We start from the raw sequence: 14,828 nt of genomic DNA, 5'->3' as shown, positions 1-14,828 counted from the left end.
TTTGTTTTGTCCACTACTTTTTCACAAGTGATCTGCTTAGTATTATTATTATTATTATACAGATTTATATAGCACCAACAGTTTGCGCAGCGCTTTACATCAGGGAAGACAGTACAGTCACAATACAAATCAATACAGGAGTGATCAGAGGGCCCTGCTCGTTAGAGCTTATGCTTTGTATATGCTTACAAGTGGGTAGCATGTTTTAAAAATGCACAATTTACAAAAGTTTATATTTTTTCATTTTATATATTTTTAACTTTTTTTTATTGTAACTGCAGCCTGCCCCATCAGCTGTCAATGTGGCAGTAACAGTCAGATGAGTGGGCATGTGATCACCATATTTGGCTGCATAGGTGTGAGCACAGGGTGTGCCAGGTGTGTCCAGGCACACCCTAATCACCCTGGGAAGAACAGATTCCCCCTACTGACCTGGCTCCCCCTCCTTCCCCCCAAAGCACTGCCAGCTTCCCCCTCTCCCACCGGTTGTTGCTGTGGATTTTAGTGTGAGTGGGGGAAGGGGCCAGTAAATATGCCATTTATATGCCATTTACCAGTCCCTTCCCTTTCTGAATGAACATCGTAAATGCTTGGTAGAGTGTGTTTGAGCTTTGGGGTGCACACCCTAATGCCAAAGGCTGTGCACACCTATGTTTGGCTGCCATGATGATCAAATGATCAGGAACCATTTAGCATGGTGCCCAGTCATTAGTTTGAAACTGGTGCTGTCAGTGGGTGCCCACACTGCAATGTCCTGTTAATGCCCAGTTATCACAGCCATGAAAAAAATGACCCCTTCAAATGTCACAGTGAATTTTTAAAAATGAACACATATAAATACCTAAAGTAAAATGTTGTGATAAGGACAAGCTCCATTTAAAACCATCTCATGCAGAGAGCACACTTTCTAAGAACAGGGACATTATTAAAAGTTTATTAATATGGGGTTACCATGTAAAAATAAAATGCAAATAGTCAAAACTGGGCAGGAGGTATTCAAGAGCCCTTTGTAGTTACCACATAAAGAAAACAAAACACTGGATCCACTTACACAGGGTCCACAGACAGGAAAGGGAAACTGAGTCATGCTAACTGTGGTTGCTTGTGTGTAAACTAAAACAAACTGGTTTTTAGCATGATGGAAATAAATTCACTTATGTCCACTGCGCAGTCTCCATTTTTATCTGCCACTTGTAGCATTTCTTCAAGCTCTTTGTTTGTAAAATATAATCCAGCCAATTTGGATGCTTCTCTTAAATCTGCAGCTGTTATTTTTCCATCATTATCTGAATACCAGATAGAGAAAATTAATAATTTATAAATAAAATGTTTATAAATTTCACACTGCTTCAAACATTTAATTGGTATTAAACATATCCTAAAGATAATCATATATAGGTAGATTCAGGTAGAATGGAATAAAGTTACGGCGGCCTAGCTTAGCGTGTTTAGGCTACGCCGCCGTAAGTTAGCTAGGCAAGTAATGATTCTCAATGTACTTGCCTGCTAATATTCGGCAGCGTAGCCTAAAGCGGGCGGGCGTAAGGGCGCCAAATTCAAATCTGTGTTATGGGGGCGTGTTTAATGGTAATAAGGCTTGACCTTAAGTTTCTGACGTATTTTTGATACTGCGCATGCGCCGGGCGCCTACATTTACCAGTGTGCATTGCGGCTAAGTACGCCGCACGGGCCTATTGATTTTGACGTGGACGTAAACTACGTAAATCCTGATTCACGGACGACTTACGTAAACGACGTAAAAAAATAGAATTTCGACGCGGGAACGGCGGCCATACTTGACATTACTATTCCACTAGGTCCTAGCTCTAACTTTACGCGGCCTATCTCTTACGTAAACGGCGTAAAAGTACTGCGTCGGCCAGGCGTACGTTCGTGAATCGGCGTATCTCCTCATTTACATATTCTACGCCGACCGCAATGGAAGCGCCCCCTAGCGGCCATCCAAAATATTGCAATCTAAGATAGGACGGCACAAGCCGTCATATCTTAGATATGTTTAAGCGTATCTCTATTTGAGCATACGCTTAAACATAAGTCGGCGTAGATTTTGAGTTAGGTCGACTTATCTACTGATAAGTCGGCCTAACTCTACCTGAATCTACCAAATAGTAATTTATAGGTAGATTCAGGTAGAGTTAGGCCGACTTATCAGTAGATAAGTCGACCTAACTCAGAATCTACGCCGACTTATGTTTAAGCGTATGCTCAAACAGAGATACGCTTAAACATATCTAAGATACGATGGCTTGCGCCGTCCTATCTTAGATTGCAATATTTTGGATGGCCGCTAGGTGGCGCTTCCATTGCGTTTGGCGTAGAGATAGGCCGCGTAAAGTTAGAGCTAGGCCCTAGTGGAATAGTAATGTCAAGTATGGCCGCCGTTCCCGCGTCGAAATTCAAATTTTTTACGTTGTTTGCGTAAGTTGTCCGTTAATCGGGATTTACGTTGTTTACGTCCACGTCAAAATCAATAGGCCCGTGCGGCGTACTTAGCCGCAATGCACACTGGGAAATGTAGGTGCCCGGCGCATGCGCAGTAACAAAAAAACTTCAAAAACGTAAGGTCAAGCCTTATTACCATTAAACACGCCCCCTAACACAGATTTGAATTCGGCGCCCTTACGCCCGCCCGCTTTAGGCTACGCGCTGTATATTAGCAGGCAAGTACCTTGAGAATCATTACTTGCCTAGCTAACTTACGGCGGCGTAGCCTAAACACGCTAAGCTACGCCGCCGTAACTTTATTCCATTCTACCTGAATCTACCTAAGTGTGTAGTGTGAGTGTATGTGCACTTCTGCACAGATCTTATGTATTATTGGCACCTTAATGAAAGAATAAGGAAACACTTTGGGAAATAACATTAAGATCATATGGAAGAGAATGATGGAGGAAATATCTGTTATTTTATTTCTAAGCCCATTAGAAGTAGTTTAGGTGAGATCCAGGATGGAAACTGTCATATTTGGAGTCCAAAAGGATTTTTTTATTCAATGATTTAAAATTAGCCAGAAATGTATCTGTGCTTCCACTTCCCGACCGCCGAAATACGTCGGCAGAATGGCACGGGCAGGCAAATGGCCGTACCTGTTCATCCCTTTAAATTTGCCATCCAGCAGGCCTCAAGAGTGTGCTCGCGGGTCCCGAGAACTCGATGATCGCCGGCGGCCTGCGATTGTGGTCAGGAGAGGCAGAACGGGGAGATGCCTATGTAAACAAGGCATTTCCCTGTTCTGTCTAGTGACAGGACAGTGATCTACTGCTCCCTGTCATCGGGAGCAGTGAACACTGTCGTGTCACTGGTAGCCCATCCCCCCCTCAGTTAGAACACATCCCTAGGACACACTTAACCCCTTCATCACCCCTAGTGTTAACCCCTTCCCTGCCAGTGTAATTTACACAGTAATTAGTGCATTTATCTAGCACTGATCACTGTATAAACGAAAACACATATTAAACTGTTATAATAAATAAATACACACAAACTGTAGTTATGGATAAAAAAAATAAAATAAAATGTCCGTGATCCTTTATTATTGGCATAGTAACAAACCAATTTATCAATAAAATATTTTCCATATGATCATCTTACTAAATTTACACCAACATAAAATAGTTCAACCATCAAAGCTCAAACTATATTTAACCATTAATATACAAATAGTTCAGCCATTAAAGCTTGAACTACTGTATATATAACATTAATACACCAACAATCCCCAAACGCCAGGCTAAACTTACATAGCCTGGCACCCCTCCTGGACCACGGTCAATTCTACACAAGTTTGTAAATCTAAGTTCAGTATATCGAGCCCAATATTAGAAAGAAGGACCATATCAGGGTGGTAAAAAACATACAGTACAATCCACCTTCTAAATCAAGAGGCCTATATGAAAAACCTTGAACAGAAGGCATACATTTTGAAATAATCCTGTTCACCCTCTTTCTGATCTTTTCAATGTATAAGAGATCTGGATTAATTATCCACTTTAATCGCGGAATGATATCAGAAAAAATCAGAACAGAGGCAGGAAAGATAGAATGTAAATGCAAAAATTCTATTTTCATTTGTGAAATCAAGTCTAACATCTTATGGACCCCTAAATCATTACCCCCCTAAGTGGACAATAATAACATCAGGAAATGAAGAAGAAAGTAATGTAGTTAACAGAGGACAGAAATCAAAGGGCTAACCTGAATGTTGTGTTAATTTATTAGACGTGTTTTGTAAATTTCTTTACCTAAGTGACATCAATCTAGCACAAATGCCAGCACAAACTGATCTTCTGTGTTCTGAATTGGTCTGTTCAAGGACTGAAATGACTTGTCTCATGACCACAGAATGTTGTGTTGTAGGGGTCTGGAGTTAAACTGAGCAAATGGGACTGCCTAAAAGAGGCTACCATCAGTCCCAGGACTCTTCAAGAGAAAACGGAAGAGTTTGAATCTGGGAGCAGAAAAGGAAAAATCTGGCTTGAGTTGTATCTATGTAGCGCTACCCCCGAAGGAGTGGCTGGTTGTTTTGGGATCGGTGTATTAAGTTACCTCTTACTGTTGTCTAGGGGTGAAGTTGATGAGTAGATTAGTAAGCGAATGTCCAGTCATCAAATAAAGATTTTCTGAATGCTTTATTTCCGGCCCAACATGACGAACATCAACAAGAGGTAAAGAGAAAAGGTTGATGAAGCAAGAGAACTTTGCAGTATCAGGCCTGGATATGAGAAGGAGCAATACTGCTCTCAGTAGTAGTAGATACAGTTCGTTGCCACTCTAGCCAGAGTGGGTGAAGTGCCCCCAGACAGACTCCTGCCACGAGCATGGCAGCCGAAGTGTCACTTTAGGTTGCTGGGAGGAACAGGTCTCTGCCACAGACCCGACTCTAAGAACCTCTGCCACAGGCCTAGTACTTGAATGAGCTAAATGGATTGAGCGAATCCTCCCAGTAGATTAACTTAGGGTCACTGGGTGACAGTTGAAGTGTACCTGTCAGTGTCTTGGTCACCAGATCCCCGATGGTTCGTTCAAGTCCTATTGGACAACCTGCCTCCGGGTTCTCCTCAAGCCGACCCCCCACCGAACGGCATACAGCCTGGGATCTCCTTAGTAGATGGGGAACCCAGTAAGTCACTGGGGCCCCTTAGTAGCATCAGTTGCTCCAGGCCAGGAGGGCCCAAAGTCTGGAACTCCGCGTAGCGTGTGACCCCAGGCCAGGTAGGCCATAGTGGTGGGGCCCGCAATGTGAGCACACCCTGAAGGTGGGTGCCACACCTGGAACCAGGAACCCGCGAAGAACACACAAAAATGGCGTCCGCCCCAGATATACCCTCCCCCAGCATGCCCCGTGAGGGAAAACTCCTCTAATTGGCTGCTGGGGAAAAGTGGCTCTGCCAGAACCCCTCTAGCACCAACTGTCGCCCAGGGATAGGATCGCATCCCTGGAGCGCAGACTGACCTACAGGACAGTTTTGGAATGACAGCAGCCCAAAATGTAACCAATTATGAATGGGAGCCAAAATAACTCTCCCATTCCCCCACTAACTTTAACGTAGTGCCCATACTGAAAGTAAGGGGGCGCTACATCTAGAATAATACCCAGATTTTACAAGCAATGAGTTTGTTCCAGCACTGATCTCTGAAGGTCCAGGACCCTGCTGAACCTCTGCAAAGTCCAGACAGTTGTGACAATATGGTCTGTCAGCACCTTGATGTTTGCTCAGAGGAGGTTGTCTAAATATTCCTCAGTGGGGATGCCTTTCGAGTGCAGCAAATCCAACACAGGGGCCTGCAATTTGGTGAATACTGGGTGTGCAGAAGATAGGCAAAATGGCAGGGAACCCACAGCAAAGGGAAATAAACACTGGTGCACTGGAAATATGGGAACATGCAGGTACAGATGCAGATGTTCTTAAGGTCCACAAAGGCCAGAAAGTCTCCCTGATAAAGGGAGGCTATAACAGACCTCATGAATTCCATGGAGAATTTCTGGGCCTGAATATAGACATTAGAGCCCTGAGATCCAAGATGGAGAAGATACCCCCTATTTGTTAGGGAACTGTAAACAGTTTGAGGTAATGGAACCATTCTGCTGTAGCCACTGGGGAGATGATGCTCTGCTCCAAAAGACCCACCTGGACTGTATAGAGATTTGCTAACCCATGTTGTGACAGGTTGCATGCCAAGAATTTGGGAGGGGACTGGGAGTAAAAGTCTAGCTTGTAGCTCCTGAAAACTACGTATTGCACCCAAGAATCTAAAGTTCAGGTTGTCTATGTGTCTGCAAATATTTCAAATGTCCCGCCACTTTGCAAAGTGATGCGGAAGTGGATTTATTAGAAGGCTTGTGAAACTTAGAAGTCCAGGGTTTTCAAACAGATTGGGAATCACACTTGGGTTTGGCTTTGAAAGTGGAGTCTTGGGAGTAATAAAAGCTACTCTTCTAGACCTCTGACAATGATTGGGTCTTCATTACTAAGCCCTAGGCTTCTTCTACAGTGATGCGGAAGATAGGTACTTTTACTCACAGTATCATCCTTCATGAGAGTATCCTGGGCAGCTCAGAAAATAATTTGTCCCTCTAAGGACATGCTAAGCCATCGATTCTTCCAAGCAGGTTTAGCCAAAGTTTTCTTCTCATATTCACGGACAGGTGACCTATACTGGAGGTGAGGTGGGAGATTTCCAACAACTCGTCCACATTATAGGTCAAGGCTTCAGCCATGAGTGCCAGGCACTTTATACTCAAGCGCTCTACTGTTATAGTGAGCAAATCCCTTATCATGTTCTTAGTTCAGTCAGCTAGTGTTTAACAAACTAAGGTTATTGTCGGAACTTGCACTGCAGAGCCTGCCAGTGAGAACAGAGCTTGAGAAAAGACATCCAACACTTGTCTATAGGATAGGATCCTTAAACACAGAAGCATTGTCCATCGGGATAGTTAATGCTCTGTTAAGTTGGGACACTGAGGGGGCAGTTCAACTTTTAACAAAGTCCTACTCTAAGGTGCTTGGGAGGGAGAAAGAATTATCCAGGGTTCTTTCAGTCTCCATAAAGAAAGAAACAGTGGATACGTCTTATACACTGGGGATAGCACTGGTAGAAGCTACAGGCTGATCCTCTATCACTAGTAGAAGCTACAGGCTGATCCTCTAGCACTAGTAGAAGCTACAGGCTGATCCTCTATCACTACTATAGGCTACAGGCTGATCCTCTATCACTACTATAGGCTACAGGCTGATCCTCTATCACTACTATAGGCTACAGGCTGATCCTCTATCACTACTATAGGCTACAGGCTGATCCTCTATCACTACTATAGGCTACAGGCTGACCCTCTATCACTACTATAGGCTACAGGCTGATCCTCTAGCACTGGTAGAACTTATAGGCTGATCCTATAGTTAAAGTATCACTTTTCACATGCTGAAGCAGCAGTGAAAAGTTACTTTCTCAATGGTGAATTGAGTGGATAATGTCAGCATTCAAACTTTAAGTATTAACCCCTGGTTTAGACATCAGGTAGCTCCCAGTGATTGATCTGCATGGCCTACTCACAAAGTAAATCTTCAGAGGCAGTGACAAACCTGGGGCTGTGCCACATCTCTGGACTTTGACTCCAAACGCAAGAGCCCAGTGCTTGAAGGTTTCATTCCAGGCACATCCTGTCTGGGCATGTCACTCCAAAGTTGGGCTTAGGAAAGGCTGATCCAGATAGCTACATAGAAAGACTGGCTCTACAGCAATGTAGCAGAATTGTTAATTGAAGAAAAAAAGTATGTAAAAAGTAGATAGCTAAGAAGAGCGGACTTCACCTAGGAAGGAGATTGAAGTAGGAGCTGGCTAAATTTTTTTTTTTTTTTGTTTGTCAGTGTTCATTCATTCTGAAGGCACCAGTATAACCTGACAACCTTTGAATTGTCACTGAACAGGAAAAGGTAAACGTGTTGCTTTGATAACTGTTTACGAAAGGAGTTTCGACAGCTGAAAGAGATTTTCTCTCACTCCCTATCTATCTACTGGAGTACTGAAGTGAAAGGAAATCCCCACAAAAGGGACACAATAGGAAAAAAATAAAAAAATTTCCTACTCTATCCATAGCAAGTTATACTTTAACTCCTAGCTATATAAAAAGCTTATTTTAACTAACCAGAATATCTGAAAAATTCTAGTTTGAATGGTGGTATATAGTCATTGTGCATGGCAATGCAATTAAATTCGCACAATAATGTTTTAGGAAATATTCAGAAATAATTTTTTTTAAATACATAAAATTGTCTTCTTACCAATATCAATTGCTGAAAATCCTTTCTTAAGCTCTCTGTAGAAATCCCGGGCCAAACCATGCCAATCTGAAACAAGTTTTTGGAACGCTTCAAAGCTAAGGCTCCTGAAACAGATCAGATACAGGAAATTCAAAACACATTTTGTAAAAACCCTTTCACAACAGCTGAGAAGATTAGACAACACCTTGTGTGCAGCACATGAGGACATATCAGATAATGGAGATTTTACGCTGTACTTTCTAGCATTGCACATTATTTGCACATCATTGCATTCAAGTGTCAGATGATTCCTGAAGACATGGGAAATAGGAGCAAGGGGGACCATCCGCAGATGTTTCTCCAAAGGCTCCACCTCTCTGCTTTCATCAGGAAAAAACTGAGGCATTTCAAATTCACGCTTTAAGTACAGTTTCTCTTTAGAATAAAAACCCTTGCGTTCCCCCTCCTTTGCCCCCAACCTATTTTAAAGTCAGACTCATTCATTTTTTTACTTTCCTATTCTAGTGGTCTTCTATAGCATTTACATCCTCAGTGTAGACATGTCAAATCCTGTCCATTTCTGCATGGATATCGCCATGGAAATAGGTATGAAGATACATGAACATAAACAAAACGGCGCCCCTTGTGTTTAGTTTATGTCAGTGTTTATCAATCAGCGGCTGCCATTCATTTTTGGTGCGTGCCCAAAATATAAAGGGCTAGATTCAGATAGCCCGCCGTAACTTTGTGCGGGCGTAGCGTATCTCAGATACGCTAAGCCGCCGTAACTTAGTGAGGCAGGGGCTAGATTCACAAAGAACCTGCGCCCTAAGTTACGACAGCGTAGCGTACATCTGCCGGCGTAAGCACACCGAATTTCAAATTGTGAAGAGGTGGGCGTGTTTTAAGTAAATAAAACATGACCCCACGTAAATGACGTCTTTAACGAACGGCGCATGCGCCGTCCGTGAACATATACCAGTGCGCATGCTCCTAATCACGTCGCAAATAGTCAATGCTTTCGACGTGAACGTAATTTGCGCAAAGCCCTATTCGCTAACGACTTACGCAAACGATGCAAAATTCGACGCTGTCCCGACGTCCATACTTAACATTGGATACTCCTCATATAGCAGGGGTAACCTTACGCCGGAAAAAGCCTTACGTAAACAACGTAAAAAAATTCGCCGGGCGCTTGTACGTTTCTGAATTGGCGTATCTAGCTCATTTGCATATTCTACGCCGAAATCAATGGAAGCGCCACCTAGCGACCAGTGTAAATATGCACCCTAAGATACGACGGTGTAAGAGACTTACGTCGGTCGTATCTTAGCAAAATTCCGGCGTATCTTGCTTTCTGAATACAGAAAAAAGATACGCCGGCGCATCATAGAAGTCACGCGGCGTATCAACAGATACACCAACGTAACTTCTTACTGAATCTAGCCCATTATGTTCTATGTGTTGCGGGGCAAGCTAAAATACGAATTTGTGAATATTCAAGTAACTATAAACAATAAGTTACGTGTATATATACAGTGCATCAGAAAAATCTTCACAGCGTTTCACTTTTTACACATTTTGTTATGTTACAGCCTTATTCCAAAAATTATTAATTTCATTATTTACTCAAAATTCTACACACAATACCCCATAATGACAATGTGAAAGAAGTTTGTTTGAAAACTTTGCAAATGTAATAAAAAACAAAACAAAAACAAAAAAATCACATGTACATAAGTATTCACCGCCTTTGCTCAATTCTTTGTTGAAGCACCTTTGGCACCAAGTACAGCCTCAAGTCTTTTTCAGTATGATGCTACAAGCTTGGATCAGCTATTCTTTGGCAGTTTCTCCCATTCTTCTTTGCAGGACCTCTCAAACTCCGTTAGGTTGGATAGGGGAGCGTTGGTGCACAGCCATTTTCAGATCTCTACAGAAATGTTCAACTGGGTTCAAGTCTGGGCTCTGGCTGGGCCACTCAAGGACATTCAAAGAGTTGTCCCGTAGCCACTCCTTTGTTATCTTGGCTGTGTGATTAGGGTTGTTGTCCTGTTGGAAGATGAACCTTCGCCCCAGTCTAAGGTCCAGAGCACTCTGGAGCAGGTTTTCATCAAGAATGTCTCTGTACATTGCTGCATCTTTCCCTCGATCCTGACTAGTCTTCCAGTTTCTACCGCTGAAGAACATCCCCACAGTGTGATGCTGCCACCACCATGCTTCACTGTAGGGATGGTATTGGCCAGGTGATAAGCAGTGCCTGATTTCCTCCAGACATGACCTTTGCTATTCAGGCCAAATATTTCAATCTTTGTTTCATCAGACCAGATAATTTTGTTTATCATGGTCTGAGAGTCCTTCAGGTGCCTTTTGGCAAACTCAAGGTGGGCTGTCATGAGCCTTTTACCAAGGAGTGGCTTCCGTCTGGCCCCTCTAACATACAGGCCTCATTGGTGGAGAGCTGCAGAGATTGTTGTTGACCTTCAATGCTGCAGAAATGTTTCTGTGCCCTTCCCCAGATCTGTTCCTTGATACAATCCTGTCTTGGAGGTCTACAGTCAATACCTTGGACTTCATGGTTTTGTTTGTGTCTGACATGCACTGTTAATTGTGGGACCTTTTATAGCCACTCACCAGGTAAGTTTGGGCCACCACAGGACCATCACTGCTTAAATGGTGAATCCTAAACTTGGTATATACTTGCCGTCCACTTCCTTTGCTTTTAAATCCAATGCTACCAGAATGGGTAAGCAATAACGTAATAATCGTGCAGCACGTTTATATAAAAATTGCTTATTATAAAACATGTGCCAGTACACTCACATTACAGGTACCATGGAGCCTGGAATTGTATAAAGCCTGGAAAATTACATTTCTCGCCACCGCTCATCTCTCACAGCCGGCATGCGTTCCACCTAAGCCGGACGTAACATCAGTAAAGGACCCGAAAGTCCCGCCGCTCGTCAAACCATCAGAGGCCTTTAAGACCAATGTATTAACCTCATTTGCATTTCTTATTTGAACTTCATTCTTACTGATGTCTTTATATTCCTGCTGTATTGTGTTTTAATCTTTGTTGCATGCTGTAGCCGTAGCTGTACGTCGGCCAGTTTTATGGCTCTAGGGGGCGCACGCCGTGGCGCGACACCAAATCCTCAGAGAGCCAGAACTGGGATCTGTTAATGTAAACACACATATCCTCGTTCTGTCAGGAAAGTGATCTCTCTCTACTCCCTGTCAGTACACTGCCTTTACAGTTAGAAACACCTTCATAGGGAACACTTAACCCCTTGGTTGCCTCCTAGTGTTGACCTGCCAGTGGCATTTATACAGTAATCAGTGGCTATTTTTAGCTCTGAACGCTGTATAAATGTCAATGGTCCCAAAAAAGTGTCAAAAGTGTCCGATCTATCTGCCGCAATGTCACAGTCCTGCTAAAAATCACTGTTCACCGTCATTACTAGTAAAATGAATAATACAAATGCCATAAATATATCCCCTATTTTGTATAACTTTTGTGAAAACCAATCAATATACGCTTTATGCGATTTTTTTACAAAAAATATGTAGAAGAATACATATTGGGCTAAACTGATGAAGACTTTTTTTTGGGTGGGGGATATTGTCGGTCTTTCTGGGAAAAAAAAATCGTAATTTTGTTTGGGTACACCGTCGCATGACCGCGCCATTGTCAGTTAAAGCGACGCAGTGCTGTATCGCAAAAAATGGCCTGGTCATTAAGGGGGCAAATCCTTCCGGTCCTTAAGTGGTTAAAGTAGCGCAGTGCTGAATAGCAAAAAATGGCCTGGTCATGAAGGGGGTAAAACCTTCTGGAGGTCAAGTGGATATTTTGCATCAACATCTTGCCTTGTGGGGTCCCTTACTAACCCCAGGCCCCAGAGAACCTGTGTGGGCTGCTATGGTTAGTATGCAGTTCCTTGAAAGGTATATTTTGATACCTTGTTCACAAATTTACATAACATTTTTATAATTTGGCAATCAAATATATTTAAAACAGACTTCAGGCTGATAAGGCCACATATAAAGCATATTCTCTCTCACAGAACTGATAATTATGCAAAAGAATGTCATATCCCTAATTGGCATCTTTCTGTACCTCCATTTATTATATTCTGTTCTGAAACTCCAAACTATATGCCAGTTAAGGATACAAGCCTTGTGTGTACATTTCTCAACATCAGAGACCGAAACTGTTAATCCAGTTAGATCAAAGTCATGTCTGTATTTTATAAATACTTTATTTGTAAATGTTCTTCAGAACAATAGAATCATTTCCCTTTTTTTAGATATACTGAACAAATTTACCTAACAAATTACTGACATCTAGTCATGTGCATGCCCTTTGTATTCTCTCTCAGTGTTTTGACTGATAACAGTAACAATATTGCAAATTACTTGAAATAGAAAGAAAATTTTATACTAAAAAAAGCTTTTACAGAATGATCATTTGATGTGGCCTTTACAAATGAGCCCTGAACACTTACTTCAGCTTCAACACACATTAACGGCTAGTTTACATTAGGTTTAAAACAAGGCTTCAGACAGGCTTTGGTAAAGCTCTCTGAACGCTAGTCAAAGCTCCTGTATTCAGAAAGCAAGATACGCCGAAATTAGGCTAAGATCCGACTGGCGTAAGTCTCTTACGCTGTCGTATCTTAGGGTGCATATTTACGCTGGCCGCTAGGTGGCGCTGCCGTCGATTTCAGAGTAGAATATGCAAATGAGCTGGATACGCCGATTCAGAAACGTACGTGCGCCCGGCGGATTTTTTTACGTCGTTTGCGTAAGGCTTTTTCCGGCGTAACGTTACTCCTGCTATATGAGGCATAGCCAATGTTAAGTATGGACGTCGTTCCTTCGTCAAATTTTAGCATTTTTATGTCGTTTGCGTAAGTCGTTCGCGTAAATTACGTTCACATCGAAAGCCTTGACTATTTCCGACGTGATTAGGAGCATGCGCACTGGGATACGTTCACGGCCGGCGCATGCGCCGTTCGTGAGAAACGTCATATATGTGGGGTCATGTTTTATTTACATAAAACACGCCCACCTCCTGACAATTTGAATTACATAAAACACGCCCACCTCCTGACAATTTGAATTAGATCCGACAGGCGTAAAGCTCTTACGCTGTCGGATCTTAAATGCCTTTTTTTTTTTGCCGCTAGGTGTCGCCTCCATCATTATCCCCGTCGAGTATGCAAATTAGCTAGATACGCGAATTCCCGAACGTACGCGCGGTCGACGCAGTGACGTTAGGTTTGCGCGGCGTAAAGTTGCCCCTGCTATATGAGGGGCAACCAATGTTAAGTATGGCCGTCGTTCCCGCGTCAAAATTTAAAAATTTACGTCGTTTGCGTAAGTCGTCCGTGAATGGGGCTGGACGCCATTTACGTTCACGTCGAAACCAATGACGTCCTTGCGACGTCATTTAGAGCAATGCACCCTGGGATATTTTCCGGACGGCGCATTCGCAGTACGTTTGGCGCGGGAACGTGCTTAATTTAAATGCTCCACGCCCCCTACCCGGCTAATTTGAATTAGGCGGGCTTGCGCCGGGTGATTTACGCTACGCCGCCGCAACTTTACAGGCAAGTGCTTTGTGAATAAAGCACTTGCCTGTAAAACTTGCAGCGGCGTAACGTAAATGACATACGTTACGCCGCCGCAGAGATACGCCGGATCTACGAGAATCTGGCCCACTGTTTTTAACCCAATGTGAGTACCTGACTTTTCGTTTAATGTTAAATAAACACCACTGAGTTTTTAAACATAATACACCAGAGAGCCTCTTCTATATTTCTCTACCCTTCTTGGTTTGATACTTGGAGCGGCCACCTCGCTGCTTACCCAGCTCTGGAGGAAGCCTTAACCCCTTAGGCACCGCACACATTGGAAAACCCCTCAGGAACAACGAATAGGAGATCTCCTACTTGCCCCAGAAGTGACCCCACTGTTTTTCTTTGAATGCTGCTTACCTTGCAGCTGTAAGGTAAAAAAGTTAGTACACCTGCGGGTGTCATTTACACCGAAGATGCCACTTTGCTGATGTAATTTCAGCACTTCTCTTTGATCTGCGAGTAGCACCTTTATTGATCTACAATCTGCACCCTATTGATTTGCACTTTTCACCTGTTTTGGGCTGGAAGATTGCACTACTTCTGCACTGAGCTACATTTGCACTATTTGCACCTTCCATACCTGAACATCGTTGGAGCATCATTTATTACTCAGTTGTCAATGCTGCAATTCTTTATTATTTATACACTACAGTCACCTTTATTTGCAATACTTTGCACCTTTATGCATTCAGACTATTGTTGAACCTACTGTGATTTTTAGTATTTATACACCACAGTCACTACATTTTCTTTTTTGCACATTATTTTATAGCTGGTCCACCCATCTATATTTATATCTTACACTCGTGCTTAATGCATAGTGGTAGTCTAACCAGCAGGAGCAGAACAGCCTGGGCACATTTATTTCAATGGCCTGTTGCCTGCGATCTATGCCGATCTAGATCTA

General features: G+C 42.9%; 1 protein-coding gene across 1 annotated transcript in view; it reads right to left on the bottom strand.

The window, feature by feature from the left end:
* Positions 1-912: 912 nt before the first annotated feature.
* LOC120947173 (caltractin-like) overlaps positions 913-14,828 on the bottom strand; it is a 29,289-nt gene continuing 15,373 nt past the window's right edge. The window contains exons 4-5 of the mRNA XM_040362268.1: positions 8,301-8,404; positions 913-1,286 (exon numbers count right to left, since the gene is read on the bottom strand). Of these exons, the coding sequence (XP_040218202.1) occupies positions 1,114-1,286; positions 8,301-8,404 (277 nt within the window). The 3' untranslated portion in view covers positions 913-1,113. The remainder of the gene's footprint in view (positions 1,287-8,300; positions 8,405-14,828) is intronic.

Source organism: Rana temporaria, chromosome 8 (genome assembly GCF_905171775.1).
Source record: "Rana temporaria chromosome 8, aRanTem1.1, whole genome shotgun sequence".
Classification (NCBI taxonomy): Eukaryota; Metazoa; Chordata; class Amphibia; order Anura; family Ranidae; genus Rana; species Rana temporaria.
This window is presented reverse-complemented; position numbering and strand designations above follow the sequence as displayed.